The 26205-nt window shown below is 41.2% G+C and overlaps 1 protein-coding gene across 1 annotated transcript in view; it reads right to left on the bottom strand.

Moving 5' to 3' along the window:
• Positions 1 to 1727: 1727 nt before the first annotated feature.
• LOC124126834 overlaps positions 1728 to 26205 on the bottom strand; it is a 39405-nt gene continuing 14927 nt past the window's right edge. Inside the window, exons 8-20 of the mRNA XM_046490403.2 lie at positions 25685 to 25720; positions 23452 to 23504; positions 21999 to 22059; positions 21277 to 21348; positions 21047 to 21103; positions 20665 to 20876; positions 19867 to 19912; positions 18817 to 18885; positions 17983 to 18042; positions 16610 to 16692; positions 16353 to 16419; positions 5863 to 5887; positions 1728 to 4396 (exon numbers count right to left, since the gene is read on the bottom strand). Of these exons, the coding sequence (XP_046346359.2) occupies positions 4362 to 4396; positions 5863 to 5887; positions 16353 to 16419; positions 16610 to 16692; positions 17983 to 18042; positions 18817 to 18885; positions 19867 to 19912; positions 20665 to 20876; positions 21047 to 21103; positions 21277 to 21348; positions 21999 to 22059; positions 23452 to 23504; positions 25685 to 25720 (876 nt within the window). The 3' untranslated portion in view covers positions 1728 to 4361. The remainder of the gene's footprint in view (positions 4397 to 5862; positions 5888 to 16352; positions 16420 to 16609; positions 16693 to 17982; positions 18043 to 18816; positions 18886 to 19866; positions 19913 to 20664; positions 20877 to 21046; positions 21104 to 21276; positions 21349 to 21998; positions 22060 to 23451; positions 23505 to 25684; positions 25721 to 26205) is intronic.

Raw genomic sequence — 26205 nt, forward strand, 5'->3', positions numbered from 1 at the left:
CAACATAGCTACCAAGAATTCTTCATAATATATTTGTAAGTTTAAACTTACATATATGAAGGAAACAACCCAAAATATGGCAGAGACCCACAAGGTGACGCCAGGTGAGGGATCCCCACACAAGAATGGGACACCTACATATGTACAGAAACATTCTACCAAAAAGCAGCAGAACCCAAAACATAAACATAACTCATACCACATGTATGTGCTTCTCACAGCTGTAGCATAAAACCAAAAATAAACATTACCTGTAAAGACTTTTCACTTCCACAATGTATCAATGACTTCATTATGAGCTGCCGCATGCCCTCACTGATAACACAATAACACAACTGTAGGGAATTACCAGTGAGTTACATCACACAGTAACACAACTGTAGGGAATTACCAGTGAGATACATCAAACCAAACAGTAACACACTATAACACAACTGTTGGGAATTACAAGTGAGTTACATCAAACAGTAACACACAATATCACAACTGTAGGGAATTACAAGTGAGATACATCAAACAGTAACACACAATATCACAACTGTAGGGAATTACAAGTGAGTTACATCACACAGTAACACAACTGTAGGGAATTACAAATGAGATACGTCAAACAGTAACACAACTGTAGGGAATTACCAGTGAGATACGTCAAACAGTAACACAACTGTAGGGAATTACAAGTGAGATACATCAAACAGTAACACACAATATCACAGCTGTAAGGAATTACCAGTGAGATACGTCAAACAGTAACACAACTGTAGGGAATTACAAGTGAGATACATCAAACAGTAACACAACTGTAGGGAATTACAAGTGAGATACGTCAAACAGTAACACACAGTAACACAACTGTAGGGAATTACCAGTGAGTCATGTCAAACAGTAAAACACAGTAACACAACTGTAGGGAATATCCAGTGAGATACGTCAAACAGTAACACAATATCAAAACTGTAGGGAATTACCAGTGCACTATGTCAAATAGTAACACACAGTAACACAACTGCAGGGAATTACCATTGAGATACATAAAACAGTTCCAGTAATAACAACTACACAACAGCAAAAAAAGGTATAACAGAAAAAAAATATTGCACATATCATGGAATGCACAACATGCTAGAAATGTGTCAACTTTGGATACACATAGTAAACTAAATAATAAGTTCAAAATAATCATCATGTGAAATACAGAAATTCATTATGGTAACACAAAGTAACAAAAATGTTTGTGTCAAGTGTATATACATCATGCATATTGCCCAGTACAGAGTGACTCACATCCTCATCCTCACCACACAACTGAGATCCGATACAACCACTGGACAACACTGAAATCTTCACACACAGATAGCACACCAAAACGTACAGACATAATGCCAATGTGCTGGTGGGAATGTTGGACTGGAAATGGTTTGACATCAATGTCAAATTTGGCAAATATGGCAATTCCATGTGACTTCACTACACTAACACTGTCTCCACATACACCAGATCCAGGTACATCAGATCTATGTGCATTGTGCCAATGTACACCAGCTCCATCGATCTCATCTATGTGTATGCACATGTATTTATCTTTATTGTTTACCCCAATATCCAACTTTGTTTTGTTTGTTTGTTGTTTAACGCCGCACTCAGCAGTATTCCAGCTATATGATGGCGGTCTGTAAATAATCCAGTCTTGACCAGACAATCCAGTGATTGACATCATGAGCATCAATCCGCGCAATTGGGATATGATGACATGCATTAACCAAGTCAGCAAGCCTGTCCACCCAAACCTGTTAGTCGCCTCTTAGTTGCCTGCATGGATTGCTGAAGACCTATTCTACCCCGATCTTCAGGGATTGTCTGCCAACTTGCTACTATTGCCAGACATATGTCTATATGGAGAGACCCACACAACCCGGCACCATCTGTGTTCTAAGATAGCATGGTCTCCACCCACCCCGAAACCATGCTCATCCGGGAACTAACCTCAGGGTGTGTGTCCTTCTAACAGCATAGACACAGTAAACACTGCCCCCCTGACAAACCTAGAAACATCATCACGGTGAACCAGGATTCAAACCCAAGGGAAGCAACTGAGCACAGAGAACTCCATAGACAACAAAGCGCCCCCTTGCTAAATTGTAAACTCCATTAGCACGATCAACATGGTGTTGAAGAAATAAATAACTTGTGACACAAACTATGATGTCACCTTGACACAAACTATGGTGTCATCGTGACACAAACTATGATGTCACCGTGACACCAACTATGGTGTCAAAGTGACACGAACTATGGTGTCACCGTGACACCAACTATGATGTCATTGTGACACAAACTATGGTGTCACAGTGACCAAAAATATGATGTCACTGTTACACAAACTAGGACGTCACCGTGACACCAACTAGGACGTCACCGAGACACCAATTAGGACGTCACAGTGACACGAACTATGGTGTCACCGTGACATGAACTATGGTGTCACCTTGACACAAACTATTGTGTCACAGTGACACGAACTATGCTGTCACAGTGACACTAACTATGATGTCACCGTGACATGAACTATGGTGTCACCGTGACATGAACTATGGTGTCACCGTGACACGAACTATTGTGTCACAGTGACACGAACTATGCTGTCACAGTGACACTAATTATGATGTCACCGTGACACAAACTATGATGTCACCGTGACACAAACTATGACGTCACCGTGACACAAACTATGGCGTCACCGTGACACAAACTATGATGTCACTGTGACACAAACTATGATGTCACGGTGACACAAACTATGATGTCACTGTGACACAAACTATGACGTCACCGTGACACAAACTATGACGTCACGGTGACACAAACTATGATGTCACTGTGACACAAGGTATGATGTCACTGTGACACAAACTATGATGTCACTGTGACACAAACTATGATGTCACTGTGACACAAACTATGACGTCACGGTGACACAAACTATGATGTCACTGTGACACAAGGTATGATGTCACTGTGACACAAACTATGATGTCACTGTGACACAAACTATGATGTCACTGTGACACAAACTATGACGTCACGGTGACACAAACTATGACGTCACTGTGACACAAACTATGATGTCACTGTGACACAAACTATGGCGTCACAGTGACACAAACTATGACGTCACGGTGACACAAACTATGACGTCACGGTGACACAAACTATGATGTCACTGTGACACAAGGTATGATGTCACCGTGACACAAACTATGACGTCACTGTGACACAAACTATGATGTCACTGTGACACAAACTATGGCATCACCGTGACACAAACTATGACGTCACAGTGACACAAACTATGGCGTCACCGTGACACAAACTATGATGTCACTGTGACACAAACTATGGCGTCACCGTGACACAAACTATGATGTCACTGTGACACAAGGTATGATGTAACTGGCTTAAACATACCAATATTTTTTTTAGATAAACATATAATATTTTTCACTTTATCATTGTCGTTGAATTTGCTGGAAACAGGTAATGAATCCGTCCTTATCATAGTGGTTGGCATCTCTGTAGACAGTTAATGTAAAGCTGATGGTGCACCTGTAATAGTCTGTTCAACAGTGTAGAGTAAAACTGATGCATATCCAGGAAAAATGACATTGGTCCTGCAATAACATCAGCAACATCTAGGCCATGCTGACTGGCACTGCAATAACGTCAGCAACATCTAGGCTGTGCTGACAGGGACTGCAATAACGTCAGCAACATCTAGGCCATGCTGACAGGGACTGCAATAACGTCAGCAACATCTAGGCCATGCTGACTGGCACTGCAATAACGTCAGCAACATCTAGGCCATGCTGACTGGCACTGCAATAACGTCAGCAACATCTAGGCCATGCTTACAGGGACTGCAATAACGTCAGCAACATCTAGGCCATGCTGACTGGCACTGCAATAACGTCAGCAACATCTAGGCCATGCTTACAGGGACTGCAATAACGTCAGCAACATCTAGGCCATGCTGACTGGCACTGCAATAACGTCAGCAACATCTAGGCCGTACTGACTGGCACTGCAATAACGTCAGCAACATCTAGGCTGTGCTGACAGGGACTGCAATAACGTCAGCAACATCTAGGCTGTGCTGACTGCCACTGCAATAACGTCAGCAACATCTAGGCTGTGCTGACTGCCACTGCAATAACGTCAGCAACATCTAGTCTCTGCTGACTGAGACTGCAATAACGTCAGCAACATCTAAGCCGTGCTGACTGGGGACGGTGGACAGAGTGGCAATCCGTGGCATGTTGTTCCTCACATTTGATTAGATCATTTTATATTCCATGATGAGTCCATCACAAGAACCAGTGTGTTCTTTCAAAGCCTTGAGCTGAAATAGAAGCATGTATCCATAATGTGCTGACATAACATACAACACACGACACACAACAACTCGAAAGCTGCCAGATTCAGATTTGTCTGTTGTTTCAAGTTGCACTCTGCAACACTCTATCTAAATAACAGCAGTCTGTAAATAATCAGGTCTGGACCAGGCAATCTAGTGATTGACATCATGGGCATCGATCCATCCAATTGGGATGCGATGACATGTAATCAAGTAAGTCACTAAGGCTGACCATCCGGTCCATAAAGTCGTCTTTTATGACAAGGACTGGTCGCTGGGAACCATATTCTAACAGGTCTCACACATCTACTTGCTTTAGAATATGAGGGTACAATGAGATGACAACATACCTTACTGATAACATGATGAATATATCAAACAAAAAATAACTGTGCTTCACATAAAGTTCAATAAAAATTAATATATTCCGAAATGAAAAGCATCTTTCAATACATATTTATGAAGTTATCAGCTTTAAGGTCGGGATTCCCAACTTGCACGTGTATATTAATGCATGACACACATTTTGGATGTTTGCTTGTTTGTTGGGAGCATGATACTCATACACATGTTCTTGAAATATGAAAAGCTCACAATCATTGTTTAGCTATCAGGAGTTCACAAAAACACTTTTGTTTAACTGTAAACAACGCTTATGCGATGCCATGGCTTGCTAAATATCAATCTGTACTTGCCGTGTGTATGTTGCAAACAGGAATGGCAAAAAAACCAAGTTGCAAGACATTTTAATGTTTATTGAAATACGATATTATCACTTTGGAGACGTTATTTGCAGCAGGGCAACACTCATCACTTGACATGGGCTGGTTGTCCATGTGTGACGTCAAGTCAACAAGACAGCCATGTTCCGTTGGTGCATCCACTGAAGCGATACCAAACTGCCATATTTACAGCAAGGACAATTCCTGGTTTGAGACCAATTAGTGGCAAAACCGTATACAACCAGTTGAAAGAGCTCAACATCCAGCCCCCGACGTCCAGTGATAAGCCCAATTGTGCTTTGTCACCATCAGGCACGCCTAGCTTGGTGCAGACAGCATCTGAGGTTCAGAGGACAAGACTGGGACAGTACACTGTTCACAGCTGAGTCCAGGTTTCATCTGGTATTGGGTCACATCACAACTCATTGGCAAACACAACTCACTCTTAATATTGGCAGCGTTGAGTTGTTACACCACCCGTTTTAGGGCGTGTCGCTCTGTTACCAGGTACGGTCTTGTCAATGAATGTGTTATGATAAGACGTTGATCAGACGAATGACCAAATATCATGTTGTTATTTACAGTAACATAACAATTAAACCGCTTTATATGAAGCACAGTTTCCCCTAGTATATAGGAATAAATGCACTGAGCGTATCCTGTTGTATGACAATGATACAATTTGAATGAGATAAAGTTCAGTCAATGAAAATAGTGGAAATATCTCACCTATACTGCATAGAATTACTTTGGTCTGAAAGAAAATGTACATACATTTATTGAGATAAGAAGTTTGTTGTGAGGAAATGTGATGTGGGAAGAGGGAGAGAGACCAACATCACTGGCAACAAGGGGAGAGCCTGCTCACTGAGTGGGATATCTCCTTTGTTGCTCACAACCAACACAGACAGTAAGTCCAATTTGCAGCGTAACTTTAATCTCACAAAAATCAAAACTGAATTCTACTGTGGCATGCTTCACCCATTAAAATGATGACTACTTTCAACATGAGTTCAACATTAGGAGTTGCAAGGTATTGGTGTTTGCACATGAGTTTAACATTAGGAGCTGCAAGGTATTGGTGTTTGCACATGAGTTTAACATTAGGAGCTGCAAGGTATTGGTGTTTGCACATGAGTTTAACATTAGGAGCTGCAAGGTATTGGTGTTTGCACATGAGTTTAACATTAGGAGCTGCAAGGTATTGGTGTTTGCACATGAGTTTAACATTAGGAGCTGCAAGGTATTGGTGTTTGCACATGAGTTTAACATTAGGAGCTGCAAGGTATTGGTGTTTGCACATGAGTTTAACATTAGGAGCTGCAAGGTATTGGTGTTTGCACATGAGTTTAACATTAGGAGCTGCAAGGTATTGGTGTTTGCACATGAGTTTAACATTAGGAGCTGCAAGGTATTGGTGTTTGCACATGAGTTTAACATTAGGAGCTGCAAGGTATTGGTGTTTGCACATGAGTTTAACATTAGGAGCTGCAAGGTATTGGTGTTTGCACATGAGTTCAACATTAGGAGCTGCAAGGTTTTGGTGTTTGCACATGAGTTGTGTAGTAGGTGTTAATTCTGCAGCTTGTAAATATGTTAGTATTTTTAGTGTAGATAAAGTAACTTGTCTTTTCTATTTCAGCTTGTTGATTCAGCAGAGGGTTGTGTCATTTCCTGGTTTCTATCTATCATTAGTTGTGTCCTTATCAGTATTTGCTACTGATAACTTTCTACTGGGTCAAAGGTCAATGGTCCAGTCTATTTTACTTCCAAGGGTGTTTTGTTCTATTGTTTGCTCGTCATTAGGGTTACCTGTTGTGAGCCAATTAGTATACCTTTCAATTCAAATCCCTTTCTCACCTGCCATTGCTAATCTTATGCTGCACACACCCACCTGCACTGCACAGCAATGGATTGAGGATCAAGTTATCAAGGTTAGTAATCATAATTAATCTGTATCAATCTAAACATTATAATTTCAATCATTAGTATAAATCAAGTAATAAATGATAAAATGTGTTTTAAATAACTTGTAAACATAAACAAACGATAGGTTGAGTGAATGAGGTGAGTGTGATGAGATTAGGGTCTGATTCATGAGTATTGCTTATCTATACATATATTTTATATTTCAATGTATTGGTTATTTGGTATTTTGCGTATTTTGGTATTTGATGCATATTTGCTATTATTTAGTAAATCTGGTGTATTTCTAGACTTTGTACATATCTCTCTAGATGTATGCATGTATTTATTGATAGTTGTATGAATGAATGACTGAAGTTGTATTTCAGTGATGCATGTATATGCCGTGATTATATATGTTATTTACAATATTATAATTAATATTGTATCTGTATTTAGTTTCATGTGACTGTCGAATGAGACGACTGGCAGAAGGCATGTTACACTCTCGTGTCACACACAGGGTATGTTTTGTATATAGTTTATCTATATAATATGTTCATGTTGTGCATTCATTATGCATAATATGATTATGTGATGATTTAATGCTTTCCTCAGTTATGCGTTTAATAATGTGTAATTATATTGTCTTTGTATATGAAGGTACATCTGCACTGATTAGATATCGAGGCAGAAATATATTTGCGTATCTGCTGTAATGATGTAATCAGTTATTAAGAAGCAGATCGATACTTTACATTTAATGTGTTATTGTACATTTATTCTGAAACATGTGATATATTGTGATTTTAAATTGTTTCAGGAGTGTCTTCTATATGCCTTGCTGAATAAACTGAATTTTCTCACAACCCCGTGGACTGTAATCTCTTGCGACTAAGGATTACACATAAGGTCTACAACATTGGAGCCCCCAGTGAGGAATTCAGCGGTGTTCCAGCGTCTCAACAGTGACCAACATAGACTTGATGATGTGCTGCTAGGTATATTTTTGTGATGTGCTTCATAGAGACAAACTGATATATCAATTTGATAGCAGTTTCTATAATTGATTTGATTTTCATTTATCAATAACTGGATAAGTGATTGACTTGTGATACAGTGATTCGGTTTTCCATCCACTATGACTGAGTCCATATCTACTTCCATCAGCTGAATTGAAGATATCTCCCAAAATAGTATACTTTGTATAACTAGACTTTCACCATAAAGGCATTTAGATCATGTCGCCATAAAGGCACAGACTAACCACACTGTGTTGTTTACTTCCAGTGTTGTGTTCATTTCTATCATTACTTCTGCATTTATATTCTGTATAAGATTTATGTTTTGATATTTACATTTGTGTGACATATTTATATGCATACATTCATCCTTGTTTAAACACCAGCAATTATGAATATTTAATTGTGCTCTGTTTATAGTGTTTTTTTGCATTTAGTTTTGATGCGCTAATTAGTTGGGGTTTTTTTTGTCAGTTGAAGAATTTGAGTTGTCTGAGTGTGTATAAATTTGATTAAATTTACTTTTAAATTTTGCTTCATCAAAACTTAGTAAAAAAAAAACTTAGTATCATCCTTTAAACAAGCTTACTTAATTTAGTATATTATTCAATTCAGTATTTGCACATTGCACTTTATTGCTGCTGCGCTATACTAATTAATTTAATAACATCCCAAATCCCCTCGTCGACATTTAGTTGGGCTTTTGTGCTTTTGGTTCTTGTATTCTGTTTTTTGGTTTATATTTTGCATCAGGTCACAAGGTGTTCTGTTTATTTTTTGTCGCGTTTCTCGCATTTCTCTGGTCGTATGTTGTGTGCTCGTGTTGTCGCGTTGTTGTCACGCAGTGTTGCATCAGCTTGACGTGATATTTTCGGGCAGAGCTGTTGAAATTTGATGTTGCATTCCGTGTTTTTACATTGAATACAATATAAAACTTGGGTGTTTGTGTTATTCTTTTGCAATCTTCTCTGAATTTAATTATGTTTATTACTTAATCTCAATTAGTTTAGTGATGTGCACTTCAGGTAGTTTACTTTAGTTTACTTAGTTTAGATGTAAGTACTTACTTAGTTTAGTTTGAGTACTCAATTAAGGTTTCATTCTTAGTTTAGTACTTAGTCATTAGTTGCCACGTGGTATTAGTGTATTTTTCACTCACTTACAAGCATGTAAGCTTGCCACATATTCCCTCGCACACAAACAGTTGGTTTGTGCTGTTAGTCTATTACCCTTTATTACTTCTACCACAAACTCCGTTGTTTGTGCTGTTCACCATTCACCATATTTTTTTCTGTTTGTGCATTTCTACTTTGTGCTACATTTTCACACAGGAGTTTGTCTTCGTAATTTCACTGGTGAATCTACAAAATGGAATTCAGCAAAGAGGAAATGGAAAAGATGATTGTTGCCTTTGAGAAGGCAGGATTGAAACCTAAAGCTGATACAGTGGAGGGTTTCAAAGACTGGATCACTTCTGTCTCAGAACAGGAAGTTATAATTAAACAGGAAGTTGATCTTGGAGTTAGTGCTTCAGTGGATGATGTTGCTCCGACTAGTAGTACTACACAACAGAAGAGTGTCAGTACTCACGCATATCACAGCTTCCCTAAACTAACAGTATTTAGTGGGGAGCCAGGCAAGGATAGTGAATATGACCTTTGGCGATATGAGGTCGACTGCTTGATTGAGGCCAAAACACACAGCAATGAGGTGATTCTACAAGCCATACGGAAATCCCTCAAGGGTGAAGCTGCTCTTTCAGCAATGAAGCTTGGTCACAAAGCTTCAATTACAGACATCCTATCCAAGTTGAAGAGTGCTTTTGGGACACTTCGGAGAATTTCTGTACTCATGTCCGAGTTTTACAGTGCCACTCAAAAGGATGGTGAAGATGTCACTGCTTGGAGCTGTCGTCTTGAGAGATTACTCTACCAGTTGGTTTGTCAGAAGTCTATATCTCATGCCGAGCAAGATGATATGTTGAGGTCAAGGTTGTGGGATGGCTTGAATCCTACTCTTAAGGGACTAGCAGGCTACAAATATGAGTCTCTCAAGAATTTTGATGACCTTCGTCTATGCCTAAGAGAGTTGGAGTTCAACTTGCATCGTGGGACTGTTCCTCAACATAAAGGGAAGCAAGCTATGGTGAAACAAGCGTCTTCTGAGAAGTCAACAGAGCCTGACCACTATTCTGAACTTAAAGATATGTTGAAGCAAATGAAGTCAGAGATTACTGGCATAAAGGATCATCAAACTCAAATGACGACACAGATCAATCAGCTTCAGTCAGGGCAACCAGATGTTAGGCCTAGAGGTCGTGGTAGATCAGGATATCGAGGTGCTTATGGTTCCACACAGGACACATCAACGTCAGTGAATCAGTCTGAGAGTGCTTCTGGATCAGATCCATCTCAAGAGAGTATACAGCAACGACCACTCCCTGTTTGTTGGAATTGTGGTTATCCTGGTCATCTTTCATATGGTTGTCGTGTCCGACAGGATCATTGCCGGAGACCTTTAAACTCCAACAGGCCTATGGGCAGGGGGCACTCCTAGGCCAAGATCTACGCCCCAGAGGACGACATGTTATGGACAAGCTTGTGGGTCATTCTAATGAGGTCGAGCTACAGGTTGAGGGTGTCACAACCAGAGCTTTACTTGACACTGGAGCGACAGTGTCTCTTGTGTCTCAGTCTTTTTATGATTCCTTCTTGAATCATTTACCAATTGAGCCTTTGGGTTGCATGTTGAATATCGAACATGCTGGTGGTGATTCTTTGCCTTACATAGGTTTTGTTGAGGTTGGAGTCAGTTCTAATGGTTGTGGTCTTGGTGATTGTGTCACTTCTTGTTTGCTTCTTGTTGTACCTGATACTAAGTACAACCATAAGGTACCTATTTTACTTGGCACAAATGTACTTTCACATTTGTTGGGTGAGTGTAAGTCTGCTTATGGTGTTCGTTTTCTTCAATGTGCTGACCTGTTTACTCCTTGGTATTTGACATTTCGGAAAGTATGGTTGTTCAAGATAAGGAACTATCGAGGAATGGAGGAGTACTTGGCTACTTGAAGTCATCAGAGACAAGCAGAGTGATGATTCCACCCAACTCTCATGTCACTATTAAGGCACAACTATGCCATAGCGTACCCTACCGTCAAGTATGTGCCCTTATACAAGCTACTCAAGACTCAGTGTTACCCAGGGATCTTGATGTTGCACCTACTCTATTGACCTATGATCCCACCAAGCCATATGACATTGATGTACTTGTGTCAAATGTTACCACTCAAACAGCTGTTGTACGTCCTAAGGATCTATTATGTGAGCTTCAGCCCGTCTCCATAGAAGGAATGACACCAACTATGCCTTCAGATCCTGATACTTTGCTTGACCAGATAGAGTTTGACCGTGATGGACTTACTGAAGATGAGATAGATCAAGGACTTGGAGTTATTCAGCGCTTCAGTAATATATTCTCCAAAAGTGAAGATGATCTTGGTCACTCGTCACTTGTCCGACATAGGATAGACCTCGTAGACGACACACCTTTCAAACAACGGCATCGTCGTATTCCTCCTGGAATGTTTGAAGATGTAAAGCAACACTTGAATGACCTCTTGTCTGCTGGAGTGATAAGGCCCTCACACAGCCCTTGGGCATCAAACATTGTTCTGGTTAAGCGCAAGGATGGTCGTTTACGACTTTGTGTTGATTACCGCCAGTTAAATCAGAGGACAATAAAGGACAGTTATGCATTACCCCGTATAGAAGAGCTTCTTGACAGCCTTGGTGGGATGAAATTTTACTCAGTGCTGGACATGAAAAGTGGATACTACCAGGTGGAGCTTGAGGAAGAACACAAACAGCGCACAGCATTTACTGTAGGCCCACTTGGGTTCTACGAGTATAACCGAATGCCTTTCGGTCTGTCCAATGCTCCCGCCACCTATCAGCGCCTCATGGAGAAGTGTTTGGAAGGTCTGCATCTCCGTATTTGTCTCATCTACCTGGATGACTTAATTATATTCTCCAAGACCTATGAGGAGCATGTAGAACGCCTCAGACTAGTCTTCCAGCGTCTCCAGGAGTGTGGCCTCAAACTTGCTACTAAGAAATGCAAGTTTTTCAAACGGAAGGTCAGGTATGTGGGATATATAGTGTCAGCTGAGGGAATTGAAGCAGACCCAGACAAGATCGACAAGATCAAGAACTGGCCTATTCCCAAGAACCCTGAGGATGTTCGTCGTTTCCTGGGTTTCGCAGGGTATTACAGGAAATTTGTACAGAACTTTTCCAGGATTGCACGTCCTTTGTCGGCCTTGATGCCCTCCACACCACAGAGGAAGAGCAAGTCACGGAAGCATGTATCTCCAATTGACTGGCAGTGGGAAGAAGCACAGCAGGATTCTTTTGACAAGTTGAAGTCCTGTCTGTCAAGTCCTCCAGTTCTAGGATATCCAGACTTTTCTAAGCCCTTCGAGCTCCACACAGATGCCAGTGCTCAGGGATTAGGAGCTGTTATATACCAGGAGCAAGATGGGGTATCTAGAGTTATAGCCTACGCCAGTAGAGGACTCACACGCTCGGAACGGAACTATTCAGCTCACAAATTGGAATTTTTGTGCCTCAAGTGGAGTGTTACCGAAAAGTTCCATGACTACTTATATGGAAACGAGTTTTTAGTCTTTACAGACAACAACCCACTTACGTATGTGTTAACTACTGCAAAGTTAGATGCCACAGGACACAGGTGGTTGGCTGCTTTATCCATGTACAACTTCACCATCAAGTACAGACCTGGAAAGTCTAATGCGGATGCAGATTCCTTGTCAAGATTGCCAGTTTGTGAAGAAGTCAGCAGTGAAGTTGTTCACGCCATCTGTGGGAAAGTGCAGGTGTCCAGCTTGGTCGAGACCATCTGTTTGTCTGTTAATAGCATGTCCCAGGATGATGTTTCTGTTGTTGAGGAACAATGTCGAACCAATGCCAAGGAGTGGAGTAAGACTCAGCATAGAGACCCAGACTTGTTAGACATTATTGATTCTCTTGAATCAGGACAGAGATTGGACCGCAAGATGTACAGAGATAATCCTGTTATGACTGGTCTGCTCAAGAACTACAATCATTACAAGCTTATTGAGGGTGTTCTCCTCAAAGTTACTGTGACAGCAGATGGTACTCAGGAACAGCTAGTTTTGCCTTCAAGATGTAGACTTGCTGCACTCCGTAGTTTGCATGATGACTCGGGACATCCTGGCAGAGACCGCACTTTATCTCTTTTAAGAGAGAGATTCTATTGGCCAGGCATGGCACAGGATGTTCAGAAACACCTAGAGTCTTGTGACAGATGCTTAAAGAGGAAGGCGACCACTGACAAAGCACCACTAGTTAACATCGTGACCACACAGCCCCTAGAGCTGATATGCATGGACTTTTTGACTATCGAGGCATCCAAAGGAGGTCACCAGTATGTGTTAGTGGTCACCGACCACTTTACCAGGTATGCACAGGCCTATTCATGTCGGAATACCTCAGCAAGAACAACAGCTGAACTATTCTTCAACCATTTTGTTGTACATTATGGTCTTCCACAGAGAATACATTCCGACAAGGGTGCCAACTTTGTAGGAAACCTCATGACTGAGTTGTGCCACCTTTTGCACATTGAGAAATCTTCCACTACCCCATACCACCCTATGGGTAATGGGATGTGCGAACGATTTAATAGGACTTTGTGTAACATGCTCGGTACTTTAGATCCTGAAGCAAAGAAAGACTGGAAGACACATGTTGGGCCATTAGTGCACGCCTACAACAGCACAAGGCATGAGTCTACTGGGTACTCGCCTTTTTATCTTATGTTTGGCCGACACCCAAGGCTTCCAGTCGATGTTGCTTTTGGTCTTGACATACAGCCAAGCAAGCCAAGAACAACCTTACAGTATACCAAATCCTTGAAGGAAAGGTTGGACCAGGCCTACAAGTTAGCATCCCAAAAGGCAGATCAATCTCGTAGTCAACAGAAGGATTTCTACGACAAACGTGTGAGAGCTGCAGTTCTGGATGTTGGCGATAGGGTGTTAGTACGAGTTGTGGCTTTTGAAGGACGTCATAAGATTCAGGACAAATGGGAAGGTGACATTTATGTTGTGATCCATCAGCCTAACCCTGATATACCTGTCTACACTGTCAGGAAGGAAAATGGACAAGGACGCACCAGGACCCTGCATAGAAATTTGTTACTTCCTGTGAGTTCTCTTCCACGTCAAGACGTCACACCACCTAAGCCTGCTCCCAGAACTAGTGTTCCTAGACCAACAGTAGTTCCTAGAAGATCAAGGAGAATCCAAGGACAAGACCCAGATTATGATGAAGATGAGGATGATGACTTCATAGTTGTTTCCACTCCATCACAGCCGTCAGTGTCAACTTCTAGAGAAGATGATAGGCCAACTGAGGTTAGAGTAGATGAAGATAGAGCTTCTACTTCAAGTGATCAGGATGTGGAAGAGCCTGCAGATTCTGTTCAGGAACAGGATCAAGAGTCCGATGTGGATCAGGCTGAGGATCAGTCATCAGAATCTGCAACCTCAGACACAGCTTCTGTACCAGAGGATGTCACTCCTGCAGTTCAAGACCAGGATCTAGAACCGATTAGAGGATGTGACAACTCAGTTCCCCAGGTAGCTCCTAGACCAGTACCAGCTCCTAGACGCTCTACCCGAGAACGGAGAAAGCCTCAGTGGATGCAATCTGGAGATTACGTAATGTCTGCTATCACTGATGTTCCAGAGGACTGGAGAAGTCGAGCTGATTATCTACTTTCACTGATAGGTACAGGAGTTGTAAATGACGTCACAGCCAAGAGTATGCTTTTGTCCCTTATTTCCGGTCATGACAAATGATGAGGACATCATTTTGCCGAGGGGAGGAAGTATGTAGTAGGTGTTAATTCTGCAGCTTGTAAATATGTTAGTATTTTTAGTGTAGATAAAGTAACTTGTCTTTTCTATTTCAGCTTGTTGATTCAGCAGAGGGTTGTGTCATTTCCTGGTTTCTATCTATCATTAGTTGTGTCCTTATCAGTATTTGCTACTGATAACTTTCTACTGGGTCAAAGGTCAATGGTCCAGTCTATTTTACTTCCAAGGGTGTTTTGTTCTATTGTTTGCTCGTCATTAGGGTTACCTGTTGTGAGCCAATTAGTATACCTTTCAATTCAAATCCCTTTCTCACCTGCCATTGCTAATCTTATGCTGCACACACCCACCTGCACTGCACAGCAATGGATTGAGGATCAAGTTATCAAGGTTAGTAATCATAATTAATCTGTATCAATCTAAACATTATAATTTCAATCATTAGTATAAATCAAGTAATAAATGATAAAATGTGTTTTAAATAACTTGTAAACATAAACAAACGATAGGTTGAGTGAATGAGGTGAGTGTGATGAGATTAGGGTCTGATTCATGAGTATTGCTTATCTATACATATATTTTATATTTCAATGTATTGGTTATTTGGTATTTTGCGTATTTTGGTATTTGATGCATATTTGCTATTATTTAGTAAATCTGGTGTATTTCTAGACTTTGTACATATCTCTCTAGATGTATGCATGTATTTATTGATAGTTGTATGAATGAATGACTGAAGTTGTATTTCAGTGATGCATGTATATGCCGTGATTATATATGTTATTTACAATATTATAATTAATATTGTATCTGTATTTAGTTTCATGTGACTGTCGAATGAGACGACTGGCAGAAGGCATGTTACACTCTCGTGTCACACACAGGGTATGTTTTGTATATAGTTTATCTATATAATATGTTCATGTTGTGCATTCATTATGCATAATATGATTATGTGATGATTTAATGCTTTCCTCAGTTATGCGTTTAATAATGTGTAATTATATTGTCTTTGTATATGAAGGTACATCTGCACTGATTAGATATCGAGGCAGAAATATATTTGCGTATCTGCTGTAATGATGTAATCAGTTATTAAGAAGCAGATCGATACTTTACATTTAATGTGTTATTGTACATTTATTCTGAAACATGTGATATATTGTGATTTTAAATTGTTTCAGGAGTGTCTTCTATATGCCTTGCTGAATAAACTGAATTTTCTCACAACCCCGTGGACTGTAATCTCTTGCGACTAAGGATTACACATAAGGTCTACAACAGTTGTACATTAGGAGCTGCAAGGTATTGGTGTTTGCACATGAGTTGTACATTACAGCAAACCCATTAGTGATTTGCCTGCCACTCACCTCTTCTGCTGACGGGGAGTGGAACACGTGGCACACAAACCTCTTGGCCAAGTTACAGGTGGTCTCTCTGGAACACACCAAGCATACATGATCAAGCTGGCATCAGTGAAAAGCGTCAGAAGCAGACAACAGTTGAATTTACCCATGATAAATTGTTTGTTTATAAAAACATCCAAGATTCGTAAATCGTACTTTATCTTGTATCTTCTTTGACAGAGTAAAGCCATGCTATGCTCATCCCGCTAAATGCTACTCACCCTGCTATGTAACCAAAGTGCTGTAAGTAGTCTGTCCTCCGGCCGCACGCCGACACCTCTGTGTACGAGTGGTTGAGTAGTGCCTTCAAACATGATACAAACACAAGAATCAACATGACCTCATATCTATGATACAAACACACCAATCAACATGACCTCACATCAATGATACAAATGTGACAATCGACATGACCTCACATCAATGATACAAACGCGACAATCAACATGACCTCACACCAATGATACAAACGCGACAATCAACATGACCTCACATCAATGATACAAACACACCAATCAACATGACCTCACACCAATGATACAAACGCGACAATCAACATGACCTCACATCAATGATACAAACACGACAATCAACATGACATCACAACAATGATACAAACACACCAATCAACATGACCTCACATCTATGATACAAACACACCAATCAACATGACCTCACATCAATGATACAAACGCGACAATCAACATGACCTCACATCAATGATACAAACGCGACAATCAACATGACCTCACAACAATGATACAAACACACCAATCAACATGACCTCACACCAATGATACAAACGCGACAATCAACATGACCTCACATCAATGATACAAACACGACAATCAACATGACATCACAACAATGATACAAACACACCAATCAACATGACCTCACATCTATGATACAAACACACCAATCAACATGACCTCACATCAATGATACAAACGCGACAATCAACATGACCTCACACCAATGATACAAACGTGACAATCAACATGACGTCACATCAATGATACAAACACACCAATCAACATGACCTCACATCTATGATACAAACGCGACAATCAACATGACCTCACATCAATGATACAAACACACCAATCAACATGACCTCACATCTATGATACAAACACACCAATCAACATGACCTCACATGAATGATACAAACGCGACAATCAACATGACCTCGCATCTATGATACAAACACACCAATCAACATGACCTCACATGAATGATACAAACGCGACAATCAACGTGACCTCGCATCTATGATACAAACACACCAATCAACATGACCTCACATCTACGATACAAACATGACAATCAACCTGACCTCACATCAATGATACAAACGTGACAATCAACCTGACCTCACATCAATGATACAAACGTGACAATCAATATACTATACTATTGCAAGCCATCACTATTTTGATCAATCGTTTCCCCCAACAGATATCCTCAGGACACTACTATAGGCAGTATCACTATTGCAAGGTATCAATGGCTTGATCAGTCTTTACACCCTACTGAAAATCATCCGCCCATTTGACACCAGCAGCCCAGAAGTATACATGCCACGACCTACCTTCCCAGTCTCTGTGTCCGTCACAACGATGCCGGTCTCTGACGTCTCCACTGTCACTCCCTGGCAACAGCAGGAACAACATGTCATCACTTGGCAGACCTGACCATTATCGAGCCCTTGCAATCAGTTCAACACAGAGCAGGTATATTGGCTTGTGTGTGAGTGTCACATTAGTCCCAGCTAGGGCTTGATAACCTTACCAGGATTGTTCCTACGCCCCCTCCATCAACTCCACCCCCACATTATTCCTCCTAGGGTTTGATCACCTTACCAGAACTGTTTCCCCAAGCCTGTCCACCATCCTCACTCACTCCCCCTCACTAGTTCCCTGGGACTTGATCACCAATCCACACCCAGTTCCTCTAAACACCCCCAATCTTCCTCACGCTCTCCATCTCCTCCATCCCCACACTAGTTCCCCTTCCCCTCCCCTCCCACCCCAACAGTAGCCCCTCCTGGGGCTCCATCACCATACCAGAACGGTTTCCCCAAGCCTGTCCACCATGCTCACTCACTCCTTAACACCCCCAATCTTCCTCATGCTCTCCATCACCTCCATCCCCACACTAGTTCCCCTTCCCCTCCCCTCCCACCCCAACAGTAGCCCCTCCTGGGGCTCCATCACCATACCAGAACTGTTGCCACCAACCTGTCCACCACCATCAGACACCCCCCACACAAATTGTCCAACATAGCTTCAATACTCTGGCAGTCCAATCTTCCATTACTGGAAATGAGTTTCAGAAACTTTTGTAACTAGAAATAATGTTTCTTAATTTCTTGATGAATGTTGACTTAAATTTGTTCACTGAAAACAAACTTGTGGGCACCGACCTTTGGGTTCTTCCTGGAGGAGTTGATGATGTTGACAACTGCATCCTCTATTCTGTCAACTCTGCCATCCTGCAGTCAGAGAAAACACACTGTTAGTTACTCACTCATCATACAGCTCGTCACTCACTCATCACACAGCTCGTCACTCACACATCGTACAGCTTGTCCCTCACTCATCGTACAGCTTGTCACTCACTCATCACACAGCTCGTCACTCATCACACAACTCATCACTCACTCATCACACAGCTCGTCACTCACTCATCACACAGCTCGTCACTCATCACACAACTCATCACTCACTCATCACACAGCTCGTCACTCACTCATCACACAGCTCATCACTCACTCATCACACAGCTCGTCACACACTTATCACACAGCGCATCACTCACTCATGATACAGCTATCACTCGCTCATGTAAGGTGTATGTCAGTATCACAGCATGTCAGCCTACATTGTTTGATAGGCATTCCTTATGCATTATCTTGTTTAACAACAGTATAATAATCTATACCAACCTGTCACAATTACAGCATATTACAGCATTGTCTTATACATTTCCACTTTGTTGAAACCCCTGGGTTTGGTTCTGACAAGTAGTAAACCTAGAAACTCATGAGGGAAAATCCCTGATCATACATTTGTGGCTCACCTTTAGAAGGGACATAACGCTGCACAGTGAGTGAGTGAGTGAGTGAGTGAGTGAGTGAGTTGGGCTTTATGCTGCTTTTAGCAATATTCCAGCTATATCATCGTGGGGGATTGACCATGGGTTTGGAATCTGTTTCAGCAGGTAATCGAGACTGATTATTCTGTGGTAGTGATGTTTTTCTGTGTTTTGTTTGGGGCATATGATGTGTATGTTCAGTTCTTCTGTGCATGAAGTGAGGCAGGTAGTGTGGTTGCTGAAACAAGCCTGTTGAATGAACTGACAAATGTTTTGTACATAAGGAGAATGGTTTAATCTAGAACAGCTGACTTCACCCTCAAAGACATAACAACATTAAGAAATTAGCATAATGAAAAATAGCATAATGACGACTTACGGTTCCCAGGAATACCTCCCCCAGGTAGGTGACGGTGTACACAGCCCTGAAATAAGGACACAACACATGTAGTAGTTGCAGAATTATATCTATATAATTATGCAAAACAATATGTAACATGTACCGAAAGGCTTGCATCAGGCCTGTCTGTTCTTATTTCAGAATAAGTGCATTTGTTTACAAGAAAAAGTCTGGTCACATGATAAGCCTACACCCACAGTGTGGTCACTGGAGCAGAAACTTCTCTCATGGAATAAGGCGATCAGAGTCAATTCAGCTTGGGGGTTATCAGCTATTGTTTGCAAACAATGCTGTAGAATGGTCAACATACTGGTCCTTTAAGTTTAAGCTTCATGGGGATTATGCTTTTAGAGATGTCATATACACATCAAACCTAGACAAACAATAGGTTCATATATCACAAAAAAGTATTAAATTTGTTATTACATTAAAATGAATACTTAATACTTATCCTGTCTAACACATTGCATTTTGTCTCTTTCCCTCCCTCCCCCTCAAAAAGATGAAACTTTGCAAACACAACTGTCTGCAACACGTTGCAACACATTTCACTTTTAATCAGCAACTGCCTGATCGGCATACAAAGTTTCGTGAATAAATATTTAAAGGTTCATGTGTTATGTTCTGGAAACATGGAGGCTGTTTATAGATCTAAACTTTGGGTGGGGGAAAACAATGCAATGACAAGGCAAACATGCAATAATTTCCTTGGTATGTTATTCTCCTTCACTGGCATTGTCTCAGGAGAAGTCTACAACAGACAGGGGATGGTCTCACCTGCCATCCGGTCCGTGCACTGGTATCTCATCCTTCTCATCCTCTGGGAGGAGAGCATGGGCTGGCATCCGATGGTCACTGTTGTCGCTGTTCTGTTGCTGCTGCTGTCGTTGCCGTCTCAGTGTTTCATTTAGGATAGCTTGTGGATCCATGTCAAGCTGACGAAGCAGCTTTGTAATTGGACGAAATATCTGACCATGGGCATCCACACTCTGGCAAGAAATCAAATGTTTACATTCATTATTGCCATCGTGTGTTCTGGAGAGTCAATGGGGTTCTACATGTGTGAAGCCTGGGGAACAGGATGCAGGAGTATCAGGCAACATTTCTCAGTAATTATATGTGGACTGACGATCTCCATCTAGGAGTGGCTGTGTCTTACCTTGACAAATCCTGCATATACTGGCAGTCCTCGGTACTGATGAAACAGGTCTTGTACCTGCAGGAAACAAGCGTTGTATCCAATATTATATAATAAACAGATGGCAAACACATCATCTGTAGATTTACCTTCCCACTCAAAATAGATTTTTGACTGAACATTGATGAATCATTCACTTTAATTACAATAGTTGACAGGATATGGGAAGCTGATAGAGAGGTAACACTTACCTTGCCCCGTTTGACCCCGCGCAGGCTCTCTCCAAACATGTCATCCATCACATCCCCCGGGGAAACCTTGCCCTGGACACAAACAAGCATCACATAGGGTTTCGCTTTGTAGTCAGCACTATTACAAGTTACAGGTGTCACTAGCAGGGTGTACTACGAGTTACAGGTGTCACCAGCAGGGTGTTCAATGAGTTACAGGTGTAAATAGCAGGGTATACTATGAGTTACAGGTGTCACTAGCAGGGTGTACATTGAGTTACAGGTGTCACTAGCAGGGTGTACAATGAGTTACAGGTGTAAATAGCAGGGTATACTATGAGTTACAGGTGTCACTAGCAGGGTGTACTATGAGTTACAGGTGTAAATAGCAGGGTGTACTATGAGTTACAGGTTTTACTAGCCGGATGTACTATTTTTTAGATTAAGCTCTTCTAGAGCAATTTAGTTTGTATACCATGCCTACAGGAGGTGAACGACAACAATAGGTGCAAGTTCAGTGTCAGAGTGTTTTGCACTCATGCATATCACTTGGTATATAGGCCAGTGGCCAAGAACATAACAAACTGCCTGACTTCACAGCAAGATTTAAGCACAGGTAATGATAAAGACCATCACAATCTGACAACCTCAACACAGATAAAGTTTATCAAGATATATTGTTTGTTGCATAAACTTTATGCTAATCCTTTTCTTAGGATAAACATGTTGCTGTGACGACTTACATCTTCTCCAGCAACTCCCTCTGCTTCCACATCCACCACAAGTAGGTAGCTGTTTACCTCCCTAATAAACACAACACATTGCTATTACTTTCACCTCCCTAAATAAACACAACACTTCGCAATTACTTGAACCTCCCATCAATAAATACAACACTTCACTGTTACTTCCTCCTCCCAATATAAACACAAAACTTTGCTATTACTTTTACCTCCCCAAATAAACACAACACTTCACTATTACTTTAACCTCCTTAAATAAACACAACACTTCACTATTACTTTAACCACCTTAAATAAACACAACACTTCACTATTACTTTTTAACCTCTCTTAATAAACACAACACTTCAATATTACATCCAACCTCCCTATATAAACACAACACTACACTATTACTTGAACCTCCCTCAATAAACACAACACTTCAGTATTCCATAGTTTCTATCATTTTCGCGCCTACACTGTCAAGGGGGTCTAAACGAGGCTTGTTAGGAACCAGTTCAAAAGTTCTGTTGGATAAAAAACATAATTCCTTGAATTATGAGATATAATCCCCACACCACCCCACCCCTCCAAAAACACTTCACTTTGAACATGCTGAACTCCTGAGTTTAGTCAATTGAAGTTTATTTATTAGGTGTTGAAAATCATTTTCTGGATTTTTATAGGTCATATCTGCCATTCTATATTATGCACTGCACTGGAAGGACTAGTGAGTGAGTGAGTGAGTGAGTGAGTTGGGGTTAACGCTGCTTTTAACAGTATTCCAGTCATATCACGGCATGTCAGCTTAATGTGGGAGGAAAGCCCTAAGTGATGCGGGTCTTAGAAGTTTACCACTTCGGTGAAACCCACGAGCACGGGTATGGTGCTGAGAAACCTAGAAATATAATCGGGGCGAACCGGGGTTTCGAACCCACAATCATAGGTTCCTGGCGTGTCAAAGGGACGTAACTCTGCACAGCGAATTGCGGCGCCTTAGACGACTGGGCCACCTGTGCCCCCTCTGGAAGGACTAACCACTAGTGCCAGCACCCACAAAACTCTACCAGGTGTATTTAATGACAACTCCTAACAACATTATAATAAAAATATGGTCAATGAAATAGAATTGATGTTTTTATTTTGTGTAGACTCTATAAAACAGAGATTTAAGTTGATTTTGTTGGATGAAAAACTTGCAAGGCAATTAACCTCTCCACACCTCTAAACTTAAGGAATTAAGATTTTTTTGCGACATCAAGCTTTTGAACTGGTCCCTAACAGTGACCTAGGTCAGTGCATCATCATCAACAATTCTGAAATCATGTTTCTAGTTCTGTCCAGGATTTCCAGGTTCCATGCCAAGTTTGAAGGGAGTGATGTAAACAGTGAACTGTACAAACACCACCACCCTCCAGGGGACAGCATCACCATGGCATAGCTAAGGATAATCTGACAAGACGTTACTCACTGGAAATGGATTCCGAGGACATCACACGGGACAAACTCATACTCCCTGTACACCTACAACAGAGAGAATCAGTAAAGTATGGGAGTAATTTCTGACCCACCCACAACACAGAGCATCTTTAAAGTATGGGAGTAATAACTGACCCACCCACAACACAGAGCATCCTTAAAGTATTGGAGTAATTACTGACCCAGCCACATACAGAGCATCCATAAAGTATGGGAGTAATTTCTGACCAACCCACAACACAGAGCATCCATAAAGTATGGGAGAAATTACTGACCCACCCACAACACAGAGCATCCATAAAGTATGGGAGTAATTACTGACCCACCCACAACACAGAGCATCCATAAAGTATGGGAGTAATTTCTGACCAACCCACAACACAGAGCATCCATAAAGTATGGGAGAAATTACTGACCCACCCACAACACAGAGCATCCATAAAGTATGGGAGTAATTACTGACCCACCCACATACAGAGCATCCATGAAGTGCAGGAGTAATTACTGACCCACCCACAACACAGAGCATCCATAAAGTATGGGAGTAATTACTGACCCACCCACAACACAGAGCATCCATAAAGTATGGGAGTAATTACTGACCCACCCACAACACAGAGCATCCATAAAGTATGGGAGTAATTACTGACCCACCCACAACACAGGGCATCCATAAAGTATGGGAGTAACTACTGACCCACCCACAACACAGAGCATCCATAAAGTATGGGAGTAATTACTGACCCACCCACAACACAGAGCCTCCATAAAGTATGGGAGTAACTACTGACACACCCACAACAGAGCATCCATAAAGTATGGGAGTAATTACTGAACCACCCACAACACAGAGCCTCCATAAAGTATGGGAGTAATTACTGACACACCCACAACACAGAGCATCCTTAAAGTATGGGAGTAACTACTGACCCATCAACAACACAGAGCATCCTTAAAGTATGGGAGTAATTACTGACCCACCCACAACAGAGCATCCTTAAAGTATGGGAGTAATTACTGACCCACCCACAACACAGAGAATCCTTAAAGTATGGGAGTAACTACTGACCCATCCACAACACAGAGCATCCTTAAAGTATGGGAGTAATTACTGACCCACCCACAACAGAGCATCCTTAAAGTATGGGAGTAATTACTGACCCACCCACAACACAGAGAATCCTTAAAGTATGGGAGTAACTACTGACCCATCCACAACACAGAGCATCCTTAAAGTATGGGAGTAATTACTGACCCACCCACAACACAGAGCATCCTTAAAGTATGGGAGTAATTACTGACCCATCCACAACACAGAGCATCCTTAAAGTATGGGAGTAATTACTGACCCACCCACATACAGAGCATCCATAAAGTATGGGAGTAATTACTGACCCACCCACAACACAGAGCATCCATAAAGTATTGGAGTAACTACTGACCCACCCACATACAAAGCATCCATAAAGTATGGGAGTAATTACTGACCCACCCACATACAGAGCATCCATAAAGTGCAGGAGTAATTACTGACCCACCCACAACACAGAGCATCCTTAAAGTATGGGAGTAATTACTGACCCACCCACAACACAGAGCATCCATAAAGTATGGGAGTAATTACTGACCCACCCACAACACAGAGCATCCATAAAGTATGGGAGTAATTACTGACCCACCCACAACAGAGAGAATCCATAAAGTATGGGAGTAATTACTGACCCACCCACATACAGAGCATCCATAAAGTATGGGAGTAATTACTGACCAGCCCACAACACAGAGCATCCATAAAGTATGGGAGTAATTACTGACCCACCCACATACAGAGCCTCCATAAAGTATGGGAGTAATAACTGACCCACCCACAACACAGAGCATCCTTAAAGTATGGGAGTAATTACTGACCCACCCACAACACAGAGCCTCCATAAAGTATGGGAGTAATTACTGACCCACCCACATACAGAGCCTCCATAAAGTATGGGAGTAATTACTGACCCACCCACATACAGAGCATCCATAAAGTATGGGAGTAATTACTGACCCACCCACAACACAGAGCATCCTTAAAGTGCAGGAGTAATTACTGACCCACCCACATACAGAGCATCCATAAAGTATGGGAGTCAGTTGTTCTTCACATGACTGAACTTCCAACCCATGTGATGAGCACACTAACATTCCTACTTTCAGTGGCAAACTGTTACAAGAGGAAGACTTACTGGCATTTCCCAGCTGATGTCCAGAAAACTTGCATTCTGAAAATAGATAATTACACTTAAAAACATTAAAAAGATTGATTTGGTAAAATCAACGTACCAAAGCAAACAAAGTAATTTTAAATGAAAATGAAAAACAAACTGTTAGGTATTGTAACTCGGGATCACATGGTACCCAAACTGTGGTAGGTGAGGGAACAGTATTTCAGTTACATCACAGCATGTCAGCCTAATGTGGGAGTATTTCAGTATCATATACAGGGATTATCCTGCAAATGTTTCCTATTAGAGAAAATCTCCCCTGGTCCAAAAGCAATGAAATATTTTGGCATGTGATGAGATTTTGCTAATTATCAGAGATATTTTGCATTCAAACAGTGGAAACTGTATTTGATTTTCAGTATTTGTGACTCGAATTAGGTTGCAATTAATGATACTAGATTATGTACATTTACCCTCACATTTCCTATTTTGGAACATGAATTTTTCTATTTCAAATATTAAAAAATATGTGATTGTTACAG

Source organism: Haliotis rufescens, unplaced genomic scaffold (assembly GCF_023055435.1).
Source record: "Haliotis rufescens isolate VD_foot unplaced genomic scaffold, xgHalRufe1.0.p SCAF_20, whole genome shotgun sequence".
Taxonomy (NCBI): Eukaryota; Metazoa; Mollusca; class Gastropoda; order Lepetellida; family Haliotidae; genus Haliotis; species Haliotis rufescens.